Below are 23,476 nucleotides of genomic sequence, written 5' to 3' on the forward strand. Positions count from 1 at the left end.
TTCAATAAACCGATCATTATGTGTATGAGTATACATTGCAAGTATATGCTTCATTTGTGTTACTTAATTGTGGTTTATGGGGTGTTTAATGGGCCATATATGAGGGATGCCATAGTGAAGGTCTCCGGAAATTTCGACCACCTGGGATTTTTTAACATGCACTGACATATAGCACAGTGCATGAGCCTCTAGCATTTTGCCTCCATCGAAATGCGACCGCCGCAGCTGGGATCAAACCCGCATCTTTCGGGTCATCAGTCAAGCGCCTTAACCACTGCACCACCGCGGCGGCTATAAAATTAAATTGATTATATCTGGTACTAATATACTGGCATTGGAGGCTGTGGTCATTGTGCATACCTGGTCGTATGCCTTTTGCAGGAATTGCAAGCTTCAATTGTGTTCTCAACCCACTTCCACACTGTCCGTCAGTTTCCATACATAATTGACGGACTCCGCGTCGAGATTTTATGGATTCCTGTGGTCCACAAAGTCTCTCCATAACACCCATCCATAAAACTCCATCACCCGTAAAGTCATTGTCCACATGTGTCCGCAACTACCCCACGCACTCCGCAAAATCCATAACTTTCCACAAACAGTTTTGTGGAAAAATATGTGGACTCCATAAGTCCATACAGCATCCATACAAATTTTTGTGGAAATATGTGGAATCCATAAGTTTTCCATAAAGCTTCTTACGGAAATTTTCGGCAGGGACCTTGGTGTTTGGAATTGATGGCTTGCCTCAGCACACATGCAGATTTTAAATCTTAGCTCAGTTGAGGCAGAGGACGCGCTGGTTGAGGTAAATGCTTAATCCAGCGTCACGAACCCGAAGAAGGCTCTGAATTATTGGGCTGAAGGTATAGCTGCCAATTGTGTGCATAGATTTACTACGGCGTACCACGACGAAGGAAGGTGTAAGGCTATTTGACTGCAGTATTATTTCGCTTTCAACTAGCGCTTGTACTAATTATCGAATTTTGTGCTTCTGGGTGCACGCTGTTTTAGAGGTTTTTTTTATGCAGTGAAAGCTACAGCCAAACGGGAACGCGAAAGTGTGCTTTATTGCTCTATTACTATAGTGACTATAAAAACTAATCTCGTTGACTAATACAAGATTGAGAAACTGCGAATTTTGAATAAATGGCCGAGCAGTGAAGAGCAGCTAATAAAAGACAGCTTACATTGGGCCCTATTTTTCTCAGGCGCAACCTCGAACGCTTAAATATGCCTCTCAAATTTAAATGCCAAGGAGTGGAAGAAGTTGTGACAGGTTATAGTCCAGTCAGTGCTGTAACATTCTACTTTTGCACTACACTCGACGGACAAGGAAATCCGGACTGTTTACGCGAGGTGCCTTTTATGCTGGCCACACTGCGATGATGTCAGAAATAGTGTTGCTGAGGGTAGAGAGAGAATGTAATTTAATGAAAGGGAAGTGGTTGGCACGGGGTAAGGTGACCTTGGCCGCAGTCCGCCTGAGGGTGACAAGAATATTGTCACGGACTAGAAGAAGACGAGAGGGCAGTAGCGCGGGCAGGATAGCTCAAGCTCGGCCTGTAGCCGTCAATTCATGCCATCACCATCGTCTTGCCCTGTTTCCATTGGGTTGCTGTTACGTAATATTTGGTGTGAGGTGCGAGGTATCCTAATCATCGTGGTCCTAGAGCTTCAGCGTCTTGCGCCTGCCTTGGTTGTCTGCTGCGTGTTCTGGTTCCGCGCCGGCAGGCTGTGCCTCAGCCTGCCAGAACAGACCCGAACTCGCCACTCATCCGAGCCCCGTTCCCCGCTCGGACCAGAAGACACGGCGAACTGACGACACTGCACCTACCAGACCATATAGTCACACTGACCCGAGAAGCCGCCCACAGGTGAGTACACAGCCCCCCCACCCCCCCCCCCCCCCCCCTGCCCATGCCGTTCGGTACCCGGCCGTCGGCTTGAGGTGACCTGCGGCCAGGAATCTTCGGGGCCAGCCCTCATCTGAACAAGTTAGCATTCACCGCGGCGGGAAGCCATGCACCTTATTTTCTCCGGTGAACCATGCACTCACGCGCTTCGTCATGTCCAGCTTCACATCGTCAGCGCCGTCCACCTGGTTCGCAACCGAGAAGATCACTTGGTGGCCCTGTGCCATGTCATGTACAATACAAAGACGAAATAGGTTTGGTTTAGAGGGTTTAACGTCCCAAAGCAACTCAGGATATGAGACGCCGTAGTGAAGGGCTCCGGAAATTTCGACCACCTGGGGTTCTTTATCGTGCACTGACATCGCACAGTACACGGGCCTCTAGAATTTCGCCTCCATCGAAATTCGACCGCCGCGGCCGGGATCGAACCCGCGTCTTTCGGGCCAGTAGCCGAGCGCCATAACCACACAGCCACCGCGGCGGCTAAAGACGAAATAATGAGGAGCGCACGTGCTGTTCTCGATTCCCGAAGCCACTGAATCATTCCATCACCATCCATTGTGTCGTCTTATATTCATTAGCTTGCCATCATGTGACAATATACTACGGTAGGACTCAAAGCTATGCTCATGCCAAGTTAACAAGAAACGATGAAATTCAATTCCTGAGGATGCTATCTGGAAATTACTCTTGCGTGCTATAGCAATGGCTTGCAGTAGTTCTTCAAATTAAAGCCGCCGCTGTGGCTAAATGGTTATGGCGCTCGGATGCTGATCCAAAAGACGGGGGTTAGATCTCGGCTGTGACGTTCGCATTTCGGTGGCGGCTAAATGCCGGAGGAAATGTCACTTACGGCAACGGCATCAAATGCATCTAATGCTATTGCATTGCCGAGACGTGATGCGATCAGGCGTATGGATTTTTTGTTTAATTTCACGGGAATCATCTTTCCTCTGCCAGTATAATTAGCCTTCTGGCTACCGCACTGCAGCAACCTGACGAATTCTTAGTTTTATTCATAAAGCAACAATGGCAGGTAAAAACTGCATCAAGGCCAAAATATAGTGTATGAGTACGGCTGACCTCTCGCGAGCCGATGAGTCCAAAGATGCAATCTTCGTCACCGAGTGATTCGTCGAGGTAGACGATGCGAATCACCAGCACATTCCATTGCCGAGATCACAGCGGCAAAGGGCAAATTGTGCGCATATCGCTTCAGAAAGATAGCACGAACGGCAGTTTCATCAGGCAGCAGTTGGAGCAAGCTGCCAAAAAACAAACGAAAACGGCAAGGTGGAAGCTCCTAAGGATGTTGCCACGTGCGAAAGAAGTCGTCCAGAAAGCAGGAAAGTTAAACCTGTTTAAAACAAAGAGGACATCGACAGTGAAGTTATTACGTGTTTAGAGGATCACTGCACAGTATAAGTTATTGGCTGTTCGAAAAGGGCCTCTTGACGAAGCTAGAGTCGTCGCCATGACGAGAGGATCAGGCATCGTCGAAGCGTCCGCGTAGCCCAGCAGCGCGGCGGGGCGGGCTCTAGTCGAGATCTATCAAAGGCCGGTCCGAAACCAAAGAAGGCTGAAGAGGCGGGGGGGGGGGGGGGGGGGGGGGGTCCGCACGCTTCCCAATCGCTTCTCTTTTCGCGGCACGTTCGCATCGATCTGCAGACATCGAACAACTTCTATCAGGAAGATCAGGAGAGACGAAGGCTGCTGCCCCCTCTTCTGTTAGGCCGCGATTTCGCTGCTGGCGTTTTGCCGGTCCTCTGTCTCTGCCCTCTTCTTCTTCGACCCTGCGTGCCCGGCCGTGTTCGTTCCGGTGTCTGTCCCTCGTTCTTTTCATCAGCGGTCGGTTTTGTTTTCATCGCGTCTCGCTCCCGGCCCCTCCGTTCTTGTTCGGGGCTGGGCCTCTCGCATGGCTCGCCATTCATCTGCGCCCCGTGCCAGACGCGGCTTCTCAGCTCGTTGAACTCTGCGACTCGCCTCCTTTCGCTCGGTATACTTGCGCTGGGCGGCTCTGCCCGGACTGCCTCCTATCGAGCATCGCACTTGCGTAGAGGTGCATGCGCCAGCTTTCGGTGTTTCTTTTGCTTTTCACTTTGTTTTCCGGTGCTTCATTTTTCGATCCGACAGTGTTTCGAAGGTTTAGTGCAATTAGCGTGTCGGAGATTTACATCAGGTATATCCTCCGAGACACGTCGGGTTGTAGCTCAGATCCCGAGAGGGAGAATTTCCTTACTTAAACTCCATCGGCCGTTTCCACTTGCGCAATACGTACACTCAATAAGGCACAAAGGCGATCTAGATGGTGTCTGCAGCTTTTTCACGTATATATTGCCAGCGTATCGAAATTTCTTCACAGGGCAAAGTAGGGAAGTACGAACCCCGGCTCTGTGCCCATGTATATAGTATTTATTCCCTCCTGTGAGTAATTATTAACACGCTGTCGGTTGTATAACAGCTATAGACACTCGTGGAAGGAGGCATCTTTCAAGCGTGAAATGCTTTTTCCTCCCCGGTAAATTAAGGTGAACGCTGTCAGAAAACTACAACGCACATGATGCCGAACATGAGGAAGAATCTGAAGCGGAATTTATCCGAAGTGTTCCTGAACTTTCCGTGCGTTCTTTATCTAGCAGGAAAAAAAAAAACATTTTCTGTCTCGAGAGGGATTTGATTCAGTGGTGGCGTAAACAGAGCCTCTTTCGTTTCGTGCTGCCCTAGACTACTTGGCCGCGGCCGTTTAGAGGTTAGTGAATTGCGCTGCGGCCTTCGCAGCAGGCTCTCGCACTGCGCGTTTGAACTCGTGCCCTCTGGCGCAAAGCGCTGGTTGCTGCCATCGTCTTGATCTTCCGTTGGTTCGCAATGCGCCGCAAATGTTTTCTAAGGCCGCTCAAGATCAGGCGAGCGCTATGAAGTTTAAAACAACAAAAGGGACGTGACGGATGCAGCGGAGACGTTGAACGAGCTGCCCGATACAAAAAGATGCAGCTGAAGGCGGCCGGTGTCGAAGCACCTTTAGTGACCAGCTTGGCCAACGCCGACCACGTGCCGAAGAGGAGGAGGTAGCGCCAGCACACGCTGCTGACTTGCGTTGACTTGGTGGTGGACGGGGCTACTGCGAAATCTCGCCCATACGTTCTTTGTGTGACTGTTGGGACTTACGGGCACTATATTCTACTTCCGCACCTCTCAGCATATAGGGAAGTGAAGAGGGGCGAGGGTAGTTGTCGGGTCGTAGCGTTATGGACAACGCGAGCTTGCGTCACCTGCTCATCATGAGTACGTGGCTGGCGCTGTACACGGCGTTTGCTACACACCAAGATTGGTAAAGGAAGAGATGCGCGCTGTTCTGCTAAGGAAAATGCCTGAGGACCTCTAGACTGAAGTGGCGGGGCTACCACCATCTTGAGGCGCCCCAGATAGCGCTACACCTTTCGTGAAATAAATTGACCACTCTTGACAACCAGATCGAGTCCATTTTTTATGTCCTATGGTGCTGCAGAGGGATGCGCGAGGATGTGAGGAATGAAAGGGGTAAGAAAACAATGACAGTAAAATTAGGATGTCGGAAATACCGCTACTACCCATGAAACCATGCCGCTTCTGACAAATGAAACACAACTTGCAAAATCTTGATTTCCACGGATCATCAGCTGTTAAGAGAAGCTCTGGTTGTTGCAAGCAATTCTTGTTGTTCCAGCAATTAACTCAGGAGGAAGCTGATCGGAAATCGCTGTATTTCACGTCAACGGTACTGCATGCAAAAGGTCATTGCAAACCTTCTGCGCCGAACAGAGTGTCTTACATACGTTGTGCACGGAAGAAATAAGGTATCAGGATAAAAAGCGATCTTTCAACTGCAAATTTAGGTGTTCAGTTCTCGTGGCTTTTGCGTGATGTCTTGTAAAAAAATTTCAGGCCCTGGACTTAGTAAGTAGCACCATGAAGGAAATTTAAGTTGGCGTCCACGTTTGCGATTGTAATTAGCAAGATATATGTTTGCTTCACTTCTTGCTATATCAGTGAACAGGCCATACCCTGGAGAACGGATACCAGGACAAAAATACGCGTTAACAGCGTCCCTTTGCATCGTCCGTGGCGTAACCTGTAGGGCTAAAAAGGAGTTCAAATAAGGATGAGGTGTGGCGATGGTGAAGAGAGTGCGAGAAAGAAAGCGGAAAAAGACGGAATGGCGACATTAAAGAGTTACAGCCCAGCGCGACCCGCGATCCGCTGCCGTCAAGCGATTACGCGAGGCGCCACTGCGCGTACGCAGATTGCCCCGAGGGCGCCAGATGGCACCACGTGCCCGTCATCTGCGTGCGCGCCTGGCGTGTCGAAGCCAATTAACGCGCACTCAGCGGGCACGTATCAATACACACCTTTAGCATAGTGTGAAACGTGTTACGTTTACCGGTACCGGAGCACCGGGAGCCCGCTCGCAGCCAATGCGTATGCGCAAAACGCCTTCGCGGCGCCGGATGGCGCAGGTGCCGGGCAATTGCGCGCGCTCCTGCAGCATCGGGACCAATCAGCGCGTGCTCACCGGTGGTGGGCGGGCTCCTGGTTCTCCGGCAACGGTGACACGGTACACGGCATGCTAAAGGTGTCTAGTGTGTCCGTGGTACTCGGGGAAGAGCATCACGGTGGCGGATCGTGTATCACGCTAGGCTATAACCCTCAATTAAGCCAGAGTGGTACTCCGTCTGCGGTGGCTGCTGCCACGAAACTCGCCGCCCGAGGAGGGGCTCAGTGACGGCGCTTCGCTGTGCTCTGCCGAAGCCCAAATCCAAAGTCGCTTCCGTTCTGCACTGCGCGTTCCGTCTGCAGTCGCCAATGGTTGAAATAAATCAGTAGCTGCGCTGAATAATCACATTGAAAAGGTAGCATAATAGTTAACCTTTTTTTTTCGTCATGCAATCCTCTTCTTGAGTTACAGAGAGCACAGCTAGTCGACTTCAAAGGCTAACACGCTCATGCGACTTCCCTTTTTTCGATTAATGCTCACCAGACAGCGCATGCACCTCAGCTCTCTTGACAGGGACAGGAAGAAGCTAAACGCAGGTGACGTCAGTTCTTCTCAATCAAGTAGAGAGTGCGCATCCCGGCCACGCTACGTCTCTCCATTAGTTCTTCACTCACCGTGAAGGCGTAGTAGCATCGCTGTCTCTAACTGTAAATGACACCCGCCGCGATGCATCAGTGGTTAGCGCGGTCGGCTACTGAGCCGGAGTACCAGGGTTCGAACCCGACCGCGGCGGCCGCATTTCGATGGAGGCGAAACGCAAAGGGCCCGCGTGCTGTGCGATGTCAGTGCACGTTAAAGGTCCCCAGGTGGTCGAAATTATTCCGGAGCCCTACACTACGGCACCTCTTTCTTCCTTTCTTCTCGCAGTCCCTCCTTTATCCCTCCCCTTATGACGCGCTTCAGGTGTCCGTTGTTGTGCCATGGAGGTGGTCCCGTAGCGCTCGCCACCCGTTTCGTGACTGAGCGCTGCCAGCTCTCTTGGCGGTAGCGAACACTCGAAGTCAGGCGTCGGTGAGAATAACAAAAGGCGCTTTATACACTATATAGAGGGCATTTGTACAGAACAAGTTTGCCACGGGGGCCGAGAGCTACCAGCAAACGCGACTGTTTCCGCACGTCGACGACCGGCGAGGTTCCATCGCGTCGCACCGTCTGACTGCACTCGTGAGTAGCACTCGACTCGCGGTGGGTCGGTTTCTCCCTCCAAGCGGCAGCGGTGGGACTTATAAAGCCCGAGGAATGGTTGTCACTTAAACGGTCCAATACAAAGGCAGCATTTGGCTGCAGTCCGAGAGGTCAAACCAGCGACCGCGCTGGCCACCCGCTTCAAGTTTGCCGCGCGCGGTGACGTCCAGGGGGAAAGGGATACCGGCTCCTCGCTGTCTCGCAGCTTGCTGGACGTTTGGGCAAGTCGCTCGCTGATACTTCCCCATATGTCGCCGCTATCCTGCGGCGCAACAACTTGCCTTGTCAAGGGGGCGTTAGGGCGCCGTTGCCTTGCGGCGCAGCACTGGGGCTTATCAAAGGGGCGTTCGCAGGAGAAATTTTGCGTCCTGCAGAATTGGAATCCCGGCAGATTGCCCGACCATAACACCGCTGAGATGTGAGGCAGATACTGCGCTATTTCCTTCCCCAAAAACCAATTTTGAATTTTTCGACTGCAGCGGTTGCATTTCGTTGAAGGCAGAGTGCTAAAAGCCAATTGTAGTAAGACTTTCGTGTAGTGTAGGCAATATCCCATGTGACTGAAACTAATTTGGAGCGTTCGACAACACTGTTTCTCTTATAACTGCAGTGTTAATCTTATCAATTCTCAGGTGATGTCGACAGCTACACGTGCCAATTTGGTTGCCTATCTTATGTTTTCTTACTTTGTTTCCCTTCCCCTCCTTCCTTAACTGGTCTGTATATTTCGACGTGTACTGCAAATAAACGCCCATTCGTCCCGCTTGTGTCTGCCTCGCCTGCGTCAAGCGCAGTGTCCGACTTACGATGTAACGGAGGCGACGAGAAGCGGAAAGCGACGACCCTGGCGAAACCTTGAAGCACAGGACGGCATCTAGGCTACGGAGCGACGACTCGACGATGGCACACCAGCATCTGGCCGACCTCGACGACGAAAGAGACAACTGGTATCAAGGCAGAGGCATACTTTGAGGCAACGGGCGTGACGGAGTCGGCAAAGAACGGACGCTTTTGGTGGCAGCGTTAAGCACGCGCACCGTTCAAATATTAGCAGGACGAGTAGCGCTGAAGAAGCCAAAATCTTTGAAGTACGAAGACGTCGTGAAAGTCCTGAACGAGTTTTTTGATCCCAAGCGACATGAGATTACCAAAAGATTCCGCTTCTTTAACCGCTCCCTGCTTGACGGTGAGTCTGTTCAAGGATTCATTACTGAAATTCGTCGAAGTGCGGACAACTGCAATTTTGATACCATGCTCGACCGAATGCTAGGGGATAGAATTGTGTGCGGCATAAATCGAATGCCAAAGATAGATCTGTCCGTAGAGGACGCTTAAACGATGGCACTGTCGGCTGAAGCTGCAGATAAGGATGCCAATAAAATGGCCGCAGACACGTCGGTGGTGCTTAAAATTAAGGTGCAGTCAACCTCAACGAAAGAGGTACTGGCCGAATGTGGGAGTTGTGGCAGCATAAAGCACAACAGTAATGTCTGTCTTTCGAGTAATGCTCGTTATCACTGCGGTCGACGTGGTCACCTAGCAGTAAAATGCCGGAACGAAGACAGCGCAAGATATCGAACTCGAGAAGGAGCCCGGGGATTTCGCGGCAGAGTACTGTCAGCTAAGGAAGGGGAGACAGATGAAGACAGAGGATAGCATGCACATTTAGACGCTAAAATTGACGCGGGAGATAAATGTGAAGCCCCCAATGCGACGAACCTTCACATGGGGATTTGTGGACGTATCAATGCTTATCAATACGGGTTCCCCGGTCTTCGTCTTGTTCCGACAGCTATTTGAGCAGCACAAAGACACTTGGCCTCCGCTACGGCCTTCACGCGCGAAGTTATCATGCTACCTCAGAAAATCGCCAGTTTTTGGAGAGCTCCTCTTGCCGGTGTCGTACGACGGTGCAACTGTAGAATGCACATTGGTGGTGCTAGACTGCCCCGGTCCAAGCTTATGTGGTCGAGACCCAATTTCCCTCCTGAGCGACGCACACTCCTCGGTCCTTAAGGCCCAACTCGATGGACACATCCCGCGCGTACCGGCGGAGCGCCTACGCGCACGGGCCTACGCTGGATCCTCTCTGCGCATGCGCAAAACGCGACGCGCGCGCATGCACGCCCGTTGCTAGATATCTGTACTTGTCAGATATTTTCGGCCCTGGCGGCGCGCTGGCGCACGCGCCAGAAGTGGCTGGCTGGTTTGTGGCCAATGAGAGGGCACAGTTCTCGCAATATACGGAATGAGCCTCAGTGCAGCGCCGACTGATTACTTTTTCTCAACGAGCTGCGACATAGCCCCCTGTGCAAACATGTCGCACCTAATAAATAATGAGAAATCTGTTGAGAGGCGCCGCTCGCTGTGGCTTGTCAGCCACAAACAGCATAAAAATAAGCTGGTTACGGCGGCGTCCTGGAAGCAGGTGGCGGCGGAAATAATGCCGGGATCACCATGTGAAGTTGCTCATGACGAGCACTTCATGATTAAAATGTGCTTGAAACTCCTCGTGTCTCAATCACGCAGAGAACGTTCACCACATACAGAAGCGGTGGAAATCTCTCCGCGACAAGTTCCGCCGGATTTTCACGGCGGACCAGTACGCCTAAAAGAGCGGTGCCGATGCCGAGGACACGGAGGCCAGCGTCGTCGGTTGGGCCTATTACGAACAAATTATGTTTCTAAGAGACACCATGACCACCAGGCCGTAAGATCACCGATATTTTTGTTGCCATAACGAAGTTTCAGAGAAACGGAACACATTCAGTGCCGTGGTTTTGTTTGCGTGGCAGCGATCGGTGCGTGCGTGAAACAGGCGCTGTTTGACTAGACACGATTGCAAGGCATTTGTACCAAATGCGATTACATCCGACGGTCATGTGATCGTATTTCCACTTCAACTGCGCCTTCTAAGAATGCCTGAATTTTTTGTATTTCATGCAAGGTGTGTCGCAAGGAAATGCTTCATGCATGCTATGTGCCGCAAAGCTGCCGTGAGCTTGCCATTGTCGATCACTCCAGGTTACAACTGCGACGTGAAGTGTACTGCAAGTGAGCCTACTGCAGCGGCGGCTGAGAATTGAGCTGATCTCGTGCTCGGCAAGCAGAAGGCTTAGCCGCCGGTCCATGACAGTGAGTTAATTTAAGGTGTATGAAAATCGTGCACCTCAGACGCACTTGAAGTTGATATGCTCTCATTTGCTCGGCACTTCGGGAGCAATCGTATGGGAAGAGACAGGCGGTCCAAATATCATCTGCTGTACATTATGCGTTGTTTATTGGCTTTTTTTCATGGAATCATTTGGCGTTGTTGTCTTATATGCTAGCGTTTAAGGGCACTTACATTACAGGTGCAGTTCTGTTACTGTTTAGCTAAATTCTTCCCTTGAGTGCCTGTTTCCTTACTACCCATGAGGAATATATTCCAAAAGACTTTATGTTTCTTTTGATGTTGTACATGCAGTTTTGTTGCGACTCTATCACTGAGAAGCAGTTTGTTAAGACGAGTAGTTGTGTGGTTTTCGTGCAATCAAACTGAGAAAGTGCTCGAAATATGTCTAAATGTTTGCTTACTGACCACCTGTCATGCTTCTTTCACTACTCTCTTACCCATCTTTTTATTTTTGTTGTCTTGTTCAGTAATATTCCTGCCCCTCTCTTATCATATTGGCAACTTTTATGCGTAGCACCATGAGGTACTAGTGAGAAAGGGGGAGATCATTGCTTAGGCCACAAATTGCGCAAAAAGTGTGAGGGAAGCTTCCAAAGTCGGTGCATCGTAACCTTCCGAGGAGCCAGTCGCTGATAATGTGTTGCATTGCTCAACTCACTCTTGCATGCTGCAGGCGTAGGTGCATTTAGGGAGGCCCGCTTGAACAGTGATGCGGCTGCACATACGTATCTTGCTTTGGCCTGTCTGAATTAAAAATTTAAAATCAGCAAATTATCCTATCTTGCTCGCTGTGCCATTTATGCATAATTGCCTAACCTGGCCTCTCAAAATAGATCTGTACCGACCAGGCATAAACCATGCCATTCTCTTTTCAAGAATTACCACCTACCCAGATTCTAGGTCATAATGTGGAATGACAAATGGCAGAAATTAATCGAGAGCTATTATTTGTACTCTGTAACCATTGTGTGGTTACGGGGATTGACATTAACAATACTCAATGCAATATGCACAAGAAAATCATTATGCAAGACACATTAGGTGACAGTATGAGGAACTCGACGACCATGGGGTCAGTCTGTTCTGCAAAGACCGCAATATGACCTAAATGTGATGGGTGGAAGTCATAAGCCTTTTATGCGTATTTGAAAACCTTCTTTTAAACAGTGACTTGCAACACACACATTTATGATGCATATAAATGTTCACTTTTATATACAGGACTTCAGGCAACTACAAGAGCCAAGCGCAGGCAGCCACCATGTCGGCGCAGCAAGACAGCTGCCCAGCACAGGAGATTGTTTCGGAGACTATCTTCGAGCTGGAGGAGTGGCGGCTGGGTTCTGAATCCCAGGCGTCACTGACTAATGTGGTGCCTGTTGCTGACATCGATGTGGTGCCTGTGATGGACTGGCTGCAGGCATCGCTGGACTCTTCTGCATCGAGCCAGGCGGTCCAGTCTCCACAGGCATTTATAGACTTGTGCGCGCAGTCGCAGGCCTCCGCGCCACCACCAGCCCAGCCTGCACCTGGGAAACGACACAAGCTGAAGCGTGACGCACAAGAGGAAGCACTAGTTGGGCACGTCGAAAGACTCACGCAAGCTTTGAGTACTTGCGACACGCTCAACACCCGCGAGGCAGAGGACGAATGTGTTCTATTCGCACTCACATTAGCAAAAAAAAAATGAGACGTATTCCAGCAGAACGGCACACAGAGCTACAAATAAAGCTGCTGGAAGTGTTCCAAGCTTTCGAATGAAGCTGCATTGTCTAGAATCTTTCTTTTAGTTCTAAATTGTGGTTGAAATGTGGCACCGAAGCTGCGCCACATCAATGCCAAAATGTAGCATAGTGGGCAAGAAATTTTTGCCACAGATATCTGGTCGGTTACGTGCCTGACACACACTACAATGCTGAAAAGTGTAGGCAACTCCTGTGCCCCTAAGGAAAGACAATTTGTAACCTGCAGTACAGAGTCAATGCTCTGAATGCCATAAGTACATTATAAGCAAACAGGCAAGTATCTATTGTGCAATTCCGACAAAATCTTGCAGGGACTCCATGGTGACACAAAATGCCTGCATGTGCGACGGATATGTTAAGATTCATGCATTCCGGACTGAGTAGCTCATTGATATCCTGAATTGGTTAATGTAAGCTGTGCTGTAAAGTACGCATAAAATGAAATTCCTGTTTCTTCCTTGTTTTTGTAACAGACTAGACACAAGCACAAAAAATTATTTTCTATAACAAAAACCTTGTTTTATGCTAACCATCACTCTCTCCATCTTGTCCTCCTAACAAATTTGAGGTAATGCTGATATGCGCCGGATACTCTCCGTTTAATGTTGGAATAGTGTTGCTAAATGTTCGTTCCCACACAGCAAGGCCTGCTGGTATAAGGTACAGGTTAGGGCGGAAAACGGCATCATCTACGATCAAAGCTTAATGGACTCGAAGTTCCTATGCACTCTTATACATTACAGTAATTTACCTTCAGTGGCAAGCATGACGCTGCTGCCTTTGCAGCCCCCTCAAGCTGCCTCCTGTGAGATCCCTGGCTGCTGCCACTGTCACGAAACTTCAACAAGTGTGCTGCAAAAGTAGCAGCGAACTGGTCCCTGGTCGCAGCAGCATCATTGTGGTGATTCTGTGCATGCGTCGGAGCAATGGGGAAGTACCAAGGCTCGGAGTTATCCCCCAACACCCTCTGGATGCCTTGCCGCCCGCGTCCTTCCACAACATTCTAAAACATGTCCTCTCTGCCTGCGAAGGTCTGGGACTGAGGGTTTCGAATTGCCAGGAAGTTGTGGAGGACACAGGCAGCCTTTACAATGTAGTCAACGTTCTCGGGGTGCAGGGGGATAGTGCGCAGAAGTGTACGCCGCCGGGCAGCGGTGATGCATTCTCGGCACACCGTCTGAAAAAAAATGAATGCATTTAAAAACATAAGTCTCCAAAGAAAGGCTGCACCATATCCAATGCAATTATTCATTAACAAACACATGCAGAGGGGATACAGATATGGTAACAGAAACACTAACATTATGATACAATGGAATTCTGTTCATTTGTCCTAACCTGCTTGCTTTGAACTTTCCATTTGTCCAAGTTGATGCTTTGGTCCTGTCAGTATGACGTTTGTTTAAAGGCTTTCATTCATCTGAACTCTGGATAATATTTTTCGACTGAGGTCTGTTTCTACCGCTTTCTTTAAATGACAATTTGTCAAGCTTAATTAAATATTACGACATCTTACCGCGCTCTACTTGATCTGTAGTTCAAGACTCTCTTCTGGTCATCCAGCTGCCTTGATGGGTAAGCGTGCAAAAAGTCTGTTCGAAGCTGAAAAGTTTCATCTCCCACAAATGCATAAGGCGCGGTCGCTGCCATCCCAGGAAGTTTTCCAAGTTGGGGAATGATGAGGCGTCCTGAGGTCCGTTCAAAAGCACTGCTCTTGAAGGTTCCGCCATCGCCGAGCCGACCTTCCGCACCCACATCTACAAGTATGCACTTGCAGTGGCTGTCGACGACAGCCATCAGGACTGCGGAGTATGTGCCCTGAAATAAAAAGCATAGCACGGACAACCACCACAGGCGACAAGACATGTGAGCTTAAATGCTCAATGTGGCGATGATGGCCAAGGCGTGACTGCGTGCTATAAGGTATGGTAGCGTCATGTGCCCAATTACTCGTGATAATGATAGAGGTATCTTTTGCCTGTGTGAATATCTAAGTTGATAGGAGGCTGTGATCACCAGTTTGCAAAAATGCCTGTGCCTTTTACGGCTGCAGGTACGACTGCCTGTGAACAAAAGGCTGCTCGTTCGAGCCAATACCAAGAGAAGTGAAGCACACTCGTTCTGTTGCTTCCTGCTTAACTGTTGTGCCGTATAGCAGCTCTTCCGATGTTGAATCGGTGCGCTGTGACGCAACGGCAACGAATGACCGCACTGCCACAAGCATTGTTGATAAAGGCGACTGTGAAGCAGCGAACACGGTGATGGATCCAAACAAGACGCCGTCTGAAATGAAATATTGTTCAACTCTGCGTCGAGAATGAGTCTTCCTGGATCGTCGTGGGAGGTTCATTGAATCGACGCCAAGGGAATCAAGGACATTCTGTTCGACAACGCTTGCATTGAGCACAGTGATGGGTCCAGTGTCGTGTTTACGAAGAGGTCGCTGCACGTTAAAAGCAACATGACAGTTCAAGTATGTTTTGGGTAAGCCGGTTGCATGTGGCACTGTTGGGATCAGTTCATTTGCCAGTTCAGTTTTCGAAGTAGACGCAATGTTAACTGCTGTTAGTAACTTGGGTGTTTGTTGTGGAGGACGTATTTTGAAAAGTCTTTCTTCTCTTCTACCCTAGAGTGCCTTTGTTGATTGTCAACGAAAAAGCAGCACAATATGTGCCCATTGGTGATGTCTAGCGGCGGTATATGTTGGCCACGCAGTACTCTATCAGACACTCTGAGGATACATGCTGACCGGCAATCTATGCGATCTAATCTAAAACGCCATTTGAATTGCTGAAGTGTGTCAGCACTGCGCAGAGTGTCATTGGCTGCCCAGCAGCAAAGACTTGATGCCTTGCGCCTTACGAGAGTTGCGCTGCAACGCTCACGAGCAAGACTTGTGAAGCGTAATAAGTGTCTGACAAACAAGCTTGAGGGAGGCAAGAAGGAAATAGTGCAGCTACAAGAAGAAGTCACAGAAAAGTTGCAAGCTTTTGATGTGCCACCAGCACAGCTACTTCTTTTGAGGGGATGTATTTCTACTGCCAAGTGCAGAACCAAAGAAAAGAGAAGATATACAGATGACTGGCTCCTACTGTGCCTGCTCCTCAATATACGAAGCCCTGCTAAATATTCTTTCTCGCGAGGTAGTAACATATTACCGCTTCCTTGAGTGTCCACGATAAGGAAGTACACAAGTACGGTTGGCATATACAGTTTTTTATCACGCAAAGGTGCACTTCAACATTATAATGCATAGCCAACTATCGAGTTGACGCTTTTTCTTAATAACATATTTGATGCCCTCAATCGCCACTTCATAGCAGAAGGCTGCATTATCACATACAAGGACTTTGTAGTGAAGGAGAGTTCCTCCAGATGGCTCGACAAGTGGGAACAAGAAGTTGTTCGCACTGGAGACATTCCCACACTATCTCCTGACCCAGTCAACTGCAGAGGGATTGCTAGTCACATTAAAGTCAGTTCAAAAGCTGCTCTGCTTCCCTCCTGATGGAATGCGAGTTCAAATATATTCTCACAGCTAAGATGAATCAAGACCCTTTGGAATGCTTTTTTGGAATAATAAGGCAAGCAGGAGGCCAAAATAAACACCCGATATTTGCAACGTTTTTGCAGCTTTACCGAATGCTTTCACTTCATTTTTTGGTGAAGCCACCACAGTTTGGGAACTGCACAGCTGCTGAAAGCAACCAATCTGCTTTTGTGACTTTGGCTGACTGTAGAGGTATATGCAAGAGTTCAACTGTAGAACGCCTGAAAAAGATGGAAGAACTGCGACATAAGCTGGATGGCGTGATGGCGAAGGAAGCTGGGAGGGCGAACAAGTTGTAGCGGCACTGACATCGCCAGCGGCGCTGATGAAGAAGATCTCGCTCGCCCACACACAACGCTTTCGGCAAATCCAAGTGGTTAGTGGTTAGTTCCAAGTGGTTAGTTCGCGAGCCAGAATCGGACGCTCGCCTCACCAGGCAACTTCCTGGAAGCTCTGCTCTGCTGGGAACCATCGGCTAAGTTTCGGGTGGGTGGTTGTGGCCTTTTCTCTCTGCGCCTTTGCGCGGTAAGGCAGTAAGCCCGGGCTATGTCGACCCAGTCTCCCGGCCAGGGGAGCTCCCTCTGGTCGGCTTCTCTGTCCCCTGATCTCCTGCCGTTGGAAGCTTTTTTTGCGCAGTGGTGTCGGCAGTGTCCCTGTCGCGCTGGTGCCTAAGGATGGTGGTGCAATCAAGACGAACAACCCTGGTGCTGTTCGGGCTGCTCTCCAGTCGGCGACTTCTCATTATGGGTCAATCTCAGAGGTTCGCCAGTTTGGACGCGGCGGGATTCTGTGCAGATCGCCAGACCTCGCCTGTGTAAGAGATTTACTAAACTCCTCATCCTTTGCCTCCCTTCGGGTAAGTTCCTTAATCCCTTCACATCTGGCGTGCACGAAAGGTATTGTACGAGGCGTAGACTCTTCCCTGTCTCCGGCAGAGACTCTTGAGCTTCTGTCGGCTGCAGGTGTTGTTGCTGTGCACCGCTGTAGCCGGGATGTAAACAACTTGCGGATGCCCACTGAATCAGTGATTGCTACCTTTGCCGGCACTTCCTGCCCCTCTGAAATCAAGGCATGGCCTCTAATTTTTCGGGTAGACACGTTATCATCTCGGCCTCTGCAGTGTAACAACTGCTGGCGCTATGGACATAGCGCCGGCGGTTGCATATCCAACTTGAGGTGTTGCAACTGTGGGGATGGTCATTCAACGAGCACCTGCACTGAGAAGAATGAGAAGTGTTGCCTTTGCGGTGGTGCCCACTCTGCAAACTACTCAAATTGTCCCTCTCGAGCTCAGGAAATCCAAATTCTGGAGATAATTGACAAAAAACGCTGTTCGCGCCGTTTTCAGAGGTCAAAGAACGTGCCCACGGTTATGCCGGTGTGACCGCTCGGCAATGTGTCATGTTGGACTCAACGCTGTCCCAGGCAATTGAGGCTGCTGTGGAGGCTTTCATGTCTAAAATGGTAGAAAAGATTGTCGCAAGTGTGTCGGAGTGCCTTACAAACGTTCTAGCGACTCAGCTTACGCATGCCGTGCAGGCCGGTTTGGCACCTCTTTCGACAGCAATTCCCTCTGCCCTTATCCGGTATACAATTCCAGTAGCATCACAGCCCCAGGAACAAACTTCTGCCCCTTCTGCTGTTCCTACCTCGGGTACTTCGAGAGATGTTGGTATAATCTATGATTCCGAGATGAAGGAGCATGATGCGCGGCTTCTTAAGCGCAGCGGGTCCCCCATGTCTCATTCGTTGTCTGCTCTGTGCACCCAGCCCAAATCAAAGAAGCAGCAGCAGCTTGCCACCAAACCCAAGGATACCATTTCCTTTTGGAACAGGCAGTTGCTGCTGCTAGACTTTTGCAACCATAGCGTCGTTGCGAGTTCTGCAGTGCAACTGTCGCTCTATTCTTTCAGCTTCCAGAGATTTATACTGTATTTCTATCCAGCTTAATCCGGATGTCATAATCCTGCAAGAAGCGTGGCTTTCAACCGACAAACATTTTCATATAAAAAATTACCGTTCATTTCGCCTAGATAGCCAGTCAAGAGGAGGGGGTTTACTAACTTTTGTCTCTTCAAAATTTTGCCACAGGGCTATGGTATCTTTTCAACAAATGTCTCCTGAAAGTGAGATTTTAGCACTAGATTTTGTACTTCCTGGGTGCCCTCTATTGTCAATAGCAAATTGTTATTTCCCCAATGGAGTCTAGGATGTTAGACCTCTGGACTTGTTAATCGCTAACTGTAAAAACCCAGTTCTCGTGGCTGGGGACTTCAATTCTCACCATGTGTCGTGGGGTTTTAGGACTAATACATGCGGCAAGCGCCTTTGGGACTAGGTTTCTGATCACAACCTGATGTGCTTAAATTCAGGATCGGCCAATTATCTTCGCTCACACACTCAACCTGTTTTAGATCTCACGTTCATTAGTCCTGGACTTGGCGGAACGAATTGGTCGACTGTTGATAGCGGCACCTCAAGTGACCATATACCTATTCATTTTGATATCATATGTCGTGTCTTCTCAGTTGCGGTCACATGTAAATTATGACAGATTTCAGACAGCGTTGCGCTCTTCCCTTCCTTCAGTGTCTAACATCGCCGAGGTCCACCAGTCAGCAAGCATATGTCTGGCTATAGAGGAAAGCCGTAAAAAGTCGGAGTTCCTGGTGAGGCCAACAAAAGGGAATTCTTCTAACTGGTGGAATGCGGACTGTACAAGAGATTACAGGCGGGGGAAGGCAGCATGGAAAAAGCTTCTTCATAATCAATGCCCGAATAACTGGAGTGATTATAAATTTATTGCAGCCACATTTAAACGAACAGTTTCTCGCTCGAAGGAAAAATATGACTCAGAACACTTCGATTATCTTTCAAAGGGGGGCAACCGACGTGCACTATTCGGTTTGTACGGTCTAGGAAAAAGCTCATGTCCTCTCATAATTTTCAGTCATTAGTTATGTCCCCTGAAGAAGATATCCAGGCCGCTGAATTAATTGCCACAAGCCTGCAAAAGCGGTTCTCGTCTTTACTACCTTTGCGCCCAATGTTGTTTGCACCAGTCGTGCCAAATGATAATGCCTCACAAGTAAATCTATCAGAGCTTTCTCAAGTTGTCCTGAGATTGCCAGCTGCTGCTCCTGGTCCTAATGGTGTTACTACAAAGATGCTCAAAATTCCCTTTGAAGAGTCAGCCAACTCCTTATTGCACCCAATAAAATACTCTCTCAATCACGCTTGGATACCTTCTGAGTGGAAGCTGTCTCGAGGTGATCCCTTTACTTAAAAATCAGGGTGGAGGCTATGAATTGGATAATATTAGGCCAATTTCTTTAACATCAAACGTGGTAAAGTTGATAGAAAGGGTGTTACTAATTCAGGTGTCAGCCATTGTGGACCGCAAAACTATACTCAGCCCGTGCCAACTCGGTTTCCGGCCACGGTGTTCGATATGGAATGTACAGTCGAGAGCAAAAGTGGAGAGATCGGCGCTTCGGCGGCGGGAGCAGTTGCGGGGCCGCCCCACGGCGCTGCTATCTCGCCGCGCTCGCTCGCTGCGAGAGTGCCTCGAGTGACGACAAACTTCCCCCTCGCTCTCGCGCGGGTGTTTATCGCGACTGATAAACTCCTAGTGCGGATTTCGGCTACTCTGCTGGTGAACGGTCGCGTCGACGAGGAGTGTGAAAAGAAAAGTGTGTAGTTCCCGAAGGGAAAGTAGCGGCAGCTGCTCCCACTCTCGGCGCGCTTCGGCGGTAACGCCGTCGGTGGCTTGCCTGCCTAATCAGCCGGCGGCTGGCACTTTTCAAGAAAAAAAAAATGCTCGGGAAACTTTGCTTGAGCCTTGAGAAGTCACTTTTCAGGCCTGATTTTTGTCTTCAATCAGTAAATAGCTGTGAGAATGCCAAGTTGGGATCGCGGGAAAAACACAGAAAAAAGCTGTTCTTTAGCACTAATGCATCCGCATATTGAGAGCGCGTGTGAAATGCAAGCAGAGCCTTGATGTTGCGCCTTAAGTGTTGCAAAATTAGCATAGTTTCAACCCTTCACTGTGTGAAATGGGCATAGGCTACCTTTACTGAAGTTATTCGTTATGCGTGTGAATGGTGACGGCCTTGTGATACGGGTTCTCTGTAACAGAGCTCACTATGCACGGAGTCATGTTGCAAATTTGCAAGTCTGATGCGCGCGATTTGCGATGTCCATGAGCGACCGGTCTTTTTTGCAAGCTTGGAAGGTGCTACAGACAAAAACGCACAGAACATTACCCGTTATTTTCTTAGCACATATGGTAAGCTTTTTTTTTGGTACAGTATAAATGAATGGGACACGACCACAAGAGCTGGCTGACAAAACAGGCGAATTCTTGAAAAGAAGAGAAAAATTCCCCCTTGGCGTTAGTAGTGTTGTTTCTTGAAATGCTAATTTTATTTCTTTAGGCTGCGGGCGTGTGAAATGATTCGCGTTGAAAGCAGGTTTCTTTGCGAAGCGCCGCACAATATACTAGGGTGCTATGAGACGTGAGAAGATTTTTTAAACTTTATTCACGATACCTGCAAGCTCAGTATGCATTCTGCTGAATCTGCAGAAGAGTGCTGTGTCATAAAATACAGCGTGAGGTAACTCGGAATTTCTGATGAAAGCAGTTGCATAATGACGCGTTTTGGAAGGACAACAGAGACAGAGCTGCTGTTCCTGTCTATACAGCAATGGAACTGAAAAATCGCTCTCTCCGATTCTCGGGTAACACAAAACGATTCGCCATTGAATGAGGATGGTTGCTGCAGTTGGTGACTGTTGCAGCTTACGGTTTTTTTAGGTTTAATGTCCCGAATCATCTAGGGCTACGAGGGACGTCGTAGTGGAGTGTTCCAGATAATTTCGACCACCTGGGGTTGTTTAATGATCGTTGACATCGCACGGTACACAGGCGCCTTGTGTTTTGCCTCCATCGAATGCGGCTGGATCGAACCTGCCTCCTAGGGCTCAGCAGTCGAGCGAACCACTGAGTCACCGCGGCGGAGAGGTAACTATGGTAATAGTAGCAGCCACTCGGAAATGGGTAACATGGCATGCGATGGAAATAAGTAGCAGACAGAAATCTTGCTCTCGTAGGGGTCCGTGGTCCCTGACAAGGCCCTATCCATATCAAGGATACTTGTCCTTCGTAGGCTAATATATTGTAAATACGTGCGAGCGTGCGGTAAATTTGCATTACCAAAATTCTGAGCCTTGCACAACTACGGCCAAGATGCCCTACATTTTGGTCCAGATTGAAACACGGCCGCAACATAGTCGCTTTAAGTGACAAGCAAACCACAGGCTCAAGCATTTTGGTGGCGAAACAGGGCATTGGTGGTACACACTGGGAGGTCGTTTTATCAATCGATCTCTATCATGAGCCGCTATCGCGTCGAAGCTTCTGCGTCCGAGTACTGCGCTTTCTCAGCCATCGCGCGGCTTTCACTTGGTGCTGGCGATTCCCACGTGATCATGGTCCGATATGACGGCTATATTAGCCGTTGGTTCATGCCAAGCTCTGCCTTTTGCAAGTATGTCGCCGCCGGTGCCTATCGCCGAACGAACACGAATCGTCGAACTGAGCTTGCAGGGCACTTCGCTGAGTGCAATTTGCCGGATTACTGGCCGTTCGAGGAATGCCGTAAGTCGAGCTATACATGCATACCGGGATGAAGGTGGCCGACTTGATGACGCAGAGCGCAGTGGTCGACCACGGATCACCGACGAAGAGACGGATCAGCTGATCGTCGCAGCTGTTGTGGCAGACCCCTTCATAACTTCCCGCGAGATACGTGAAGCCTTCGTCCTTCAGGTGTCACCGTCAACAATACGAAGACGCCTCAAAGAAGCAGGCTTAAGCAACTCTGTTGCGGCCCAGAAGCCATACCTTACAAGCAGGCAACGGCTTCAGCGGCTCCAATTTGCACAAGCCGTGCAGCACTGGACGACCACCGACTGGAGGGAGGTTGTATTTTCTGACGAGAGTACTTTCTCCAGTCGGTGGGACCAGCAGCAGAAGGTCTGGTGCCCCTTTAACTGCAGGTATGTGAAAACCGTTTCTCCGATGCTGAGTATCCAATGCGTTACGTATACTTAGCCGAATTGCGGGTTTAATATGGTTTTCTTTCTGTAATATTAGAAACGCGTAAACGTTAGCACATGTCATAAAAAGAGTTGAGCACTGACGTTAAATTTAGCGCCCTTCAGCCATTGGTGCCATTACTTCAAAATAATATAATTCTCACATTTCTTTTCTGCGCTTCAGATAAATATGTTTGTCATGGCTATGGTCTGTTACAGCGGTAGCGGTGTTATTCATCTTCTCTTATTCAAATACCGGTCTTTATGCAGTATCCGTTTGCAAAAAAGGTTAAGGTCTTGATTTTAGGTTGTCAAATATCAGAAATTTCTCTATATAGGTTTGTAATATAATATTGGGCTTCCTTTAGACTAAAGAGATCATGTAAACCTGTTTTGTTCTCTTCGTCACCTCCGTCCACGCTCCTGTTTTACAGATATCTACCAGAGTACACGTCAAGCGTGCTCTCAAGTGGCAGGTGCTCTGTGAATGTGTGGGGTTGCATCAGCAAGGATGGCCTGGGCCCCCTCGTGCGCATTGAGGGCCGCTTCAACGCATCCGCATATGCTACCATCATTGAACAGGAGCTGATCCCCCATGTGCTTGGTGGCCCCTTCAGCGACGGCTTCTTCCTGTTTCAGCAGGATCGGAGCCCTGTGCACACAGATCGCGCCGTGGGCACACTTCTTAACCAGCTGGGAATCCGCACGCTGGAGTGGCCACCAGCAGGTGCTGACCTAAACCCGATTGAGAATGTGGGGGAGATGATAAAAAAGGCACTGGCAGCCCGGAATCTAAGCACGGCTACATCAGATGAACTGTGGAGTGCCGTGCAACAGAAATGGAACAGGCTGCGCGAGAGCGAGAGCGTTGTGCCGGCAATATACGAGTCTATGCCGCGCCGTGCAGCTCGTGTAATTGCCGTGAATGCCCAATTTACAAAGTATTAGAGCACCATTTCTTTAATTTTTTTTCAAGGCAATAAAGATCCCGTGATTGCCCTGCATTTTGTGGTAACTTATTTGAAGGGGGTGTATGAAGCGGGGAGCCAGAGTGCCTTGTGTTTTCCTTCTGATGTATTCGCTGTACCAAATCAATCAGGACTCGTGTGGGAGGCTAACGTTGCTTCTGCCGAGCCTATTCCGCAAATATACTCAATACCAAGCAATCTGCTCTTCAGCTTCGCCGCGAGAAGTGCTCACATTAGGGATCGAGTTATATAAGACGGCTGGCTCGACCAGACAGTCTCTCCCCATGAGAATAATGAGACGTACCCT

General features: G+C 49.3%; 1 protein-coding gene across 1 annotated transcript in view; it reads left to right on the forward strand.

Moving 5' to 3' along the window:
* Positions 1 to 23,186, forward strand: part of LOC144095552 (uncharacterized) — a 31,442-nt gene extending 8,256 nt beyond the window's left edge. The window contains exons 4-8 of the mRNA XM_077629245.1: positions 10,162 to 10,234; positions 12,029 to 12,388; positions 13,339 to 13,706; positions 21,817 to 22,162; positions 22,636 to 23,186. Coding sequence (XP_077485371.1) covers positions 10,162 to 10,234; positions 12,029 to 12,388; positions 13,339 to 13,706; positions 21,817 to 22,162; positions 22,636 to 23,149 — 1,661 coding nt within the window. The 3' untranslated portion in view covers positions 23,150 to 23,186. The remainder of the gene's footprint in view (positions 1 to 10,161; positions 10,235 to 12,028; positions 12,389 to 13,338; positions 13,707 to 21,816; positions 22,163 to 22,635) is intronic.
* The last annotated feature ends 290 nt before the right edge of the window (positions 23,187 to 23,476 follow it).

The sequence above is a fragment of the Amblyomma americanum genome, chromosome 6, assembly GCF_052857255.1.
Source record: "Amblyomma americanum isolate KBUSLIRL-KWMA chromosome 6, ASM5285725v1, whole genome shotgun sequence".
NCBI lineage: Eukaryota > Metazoa > Arthropoda > Arachnida > Ixodida > Ixodidae > Amblyomma > Amblyomma americanum.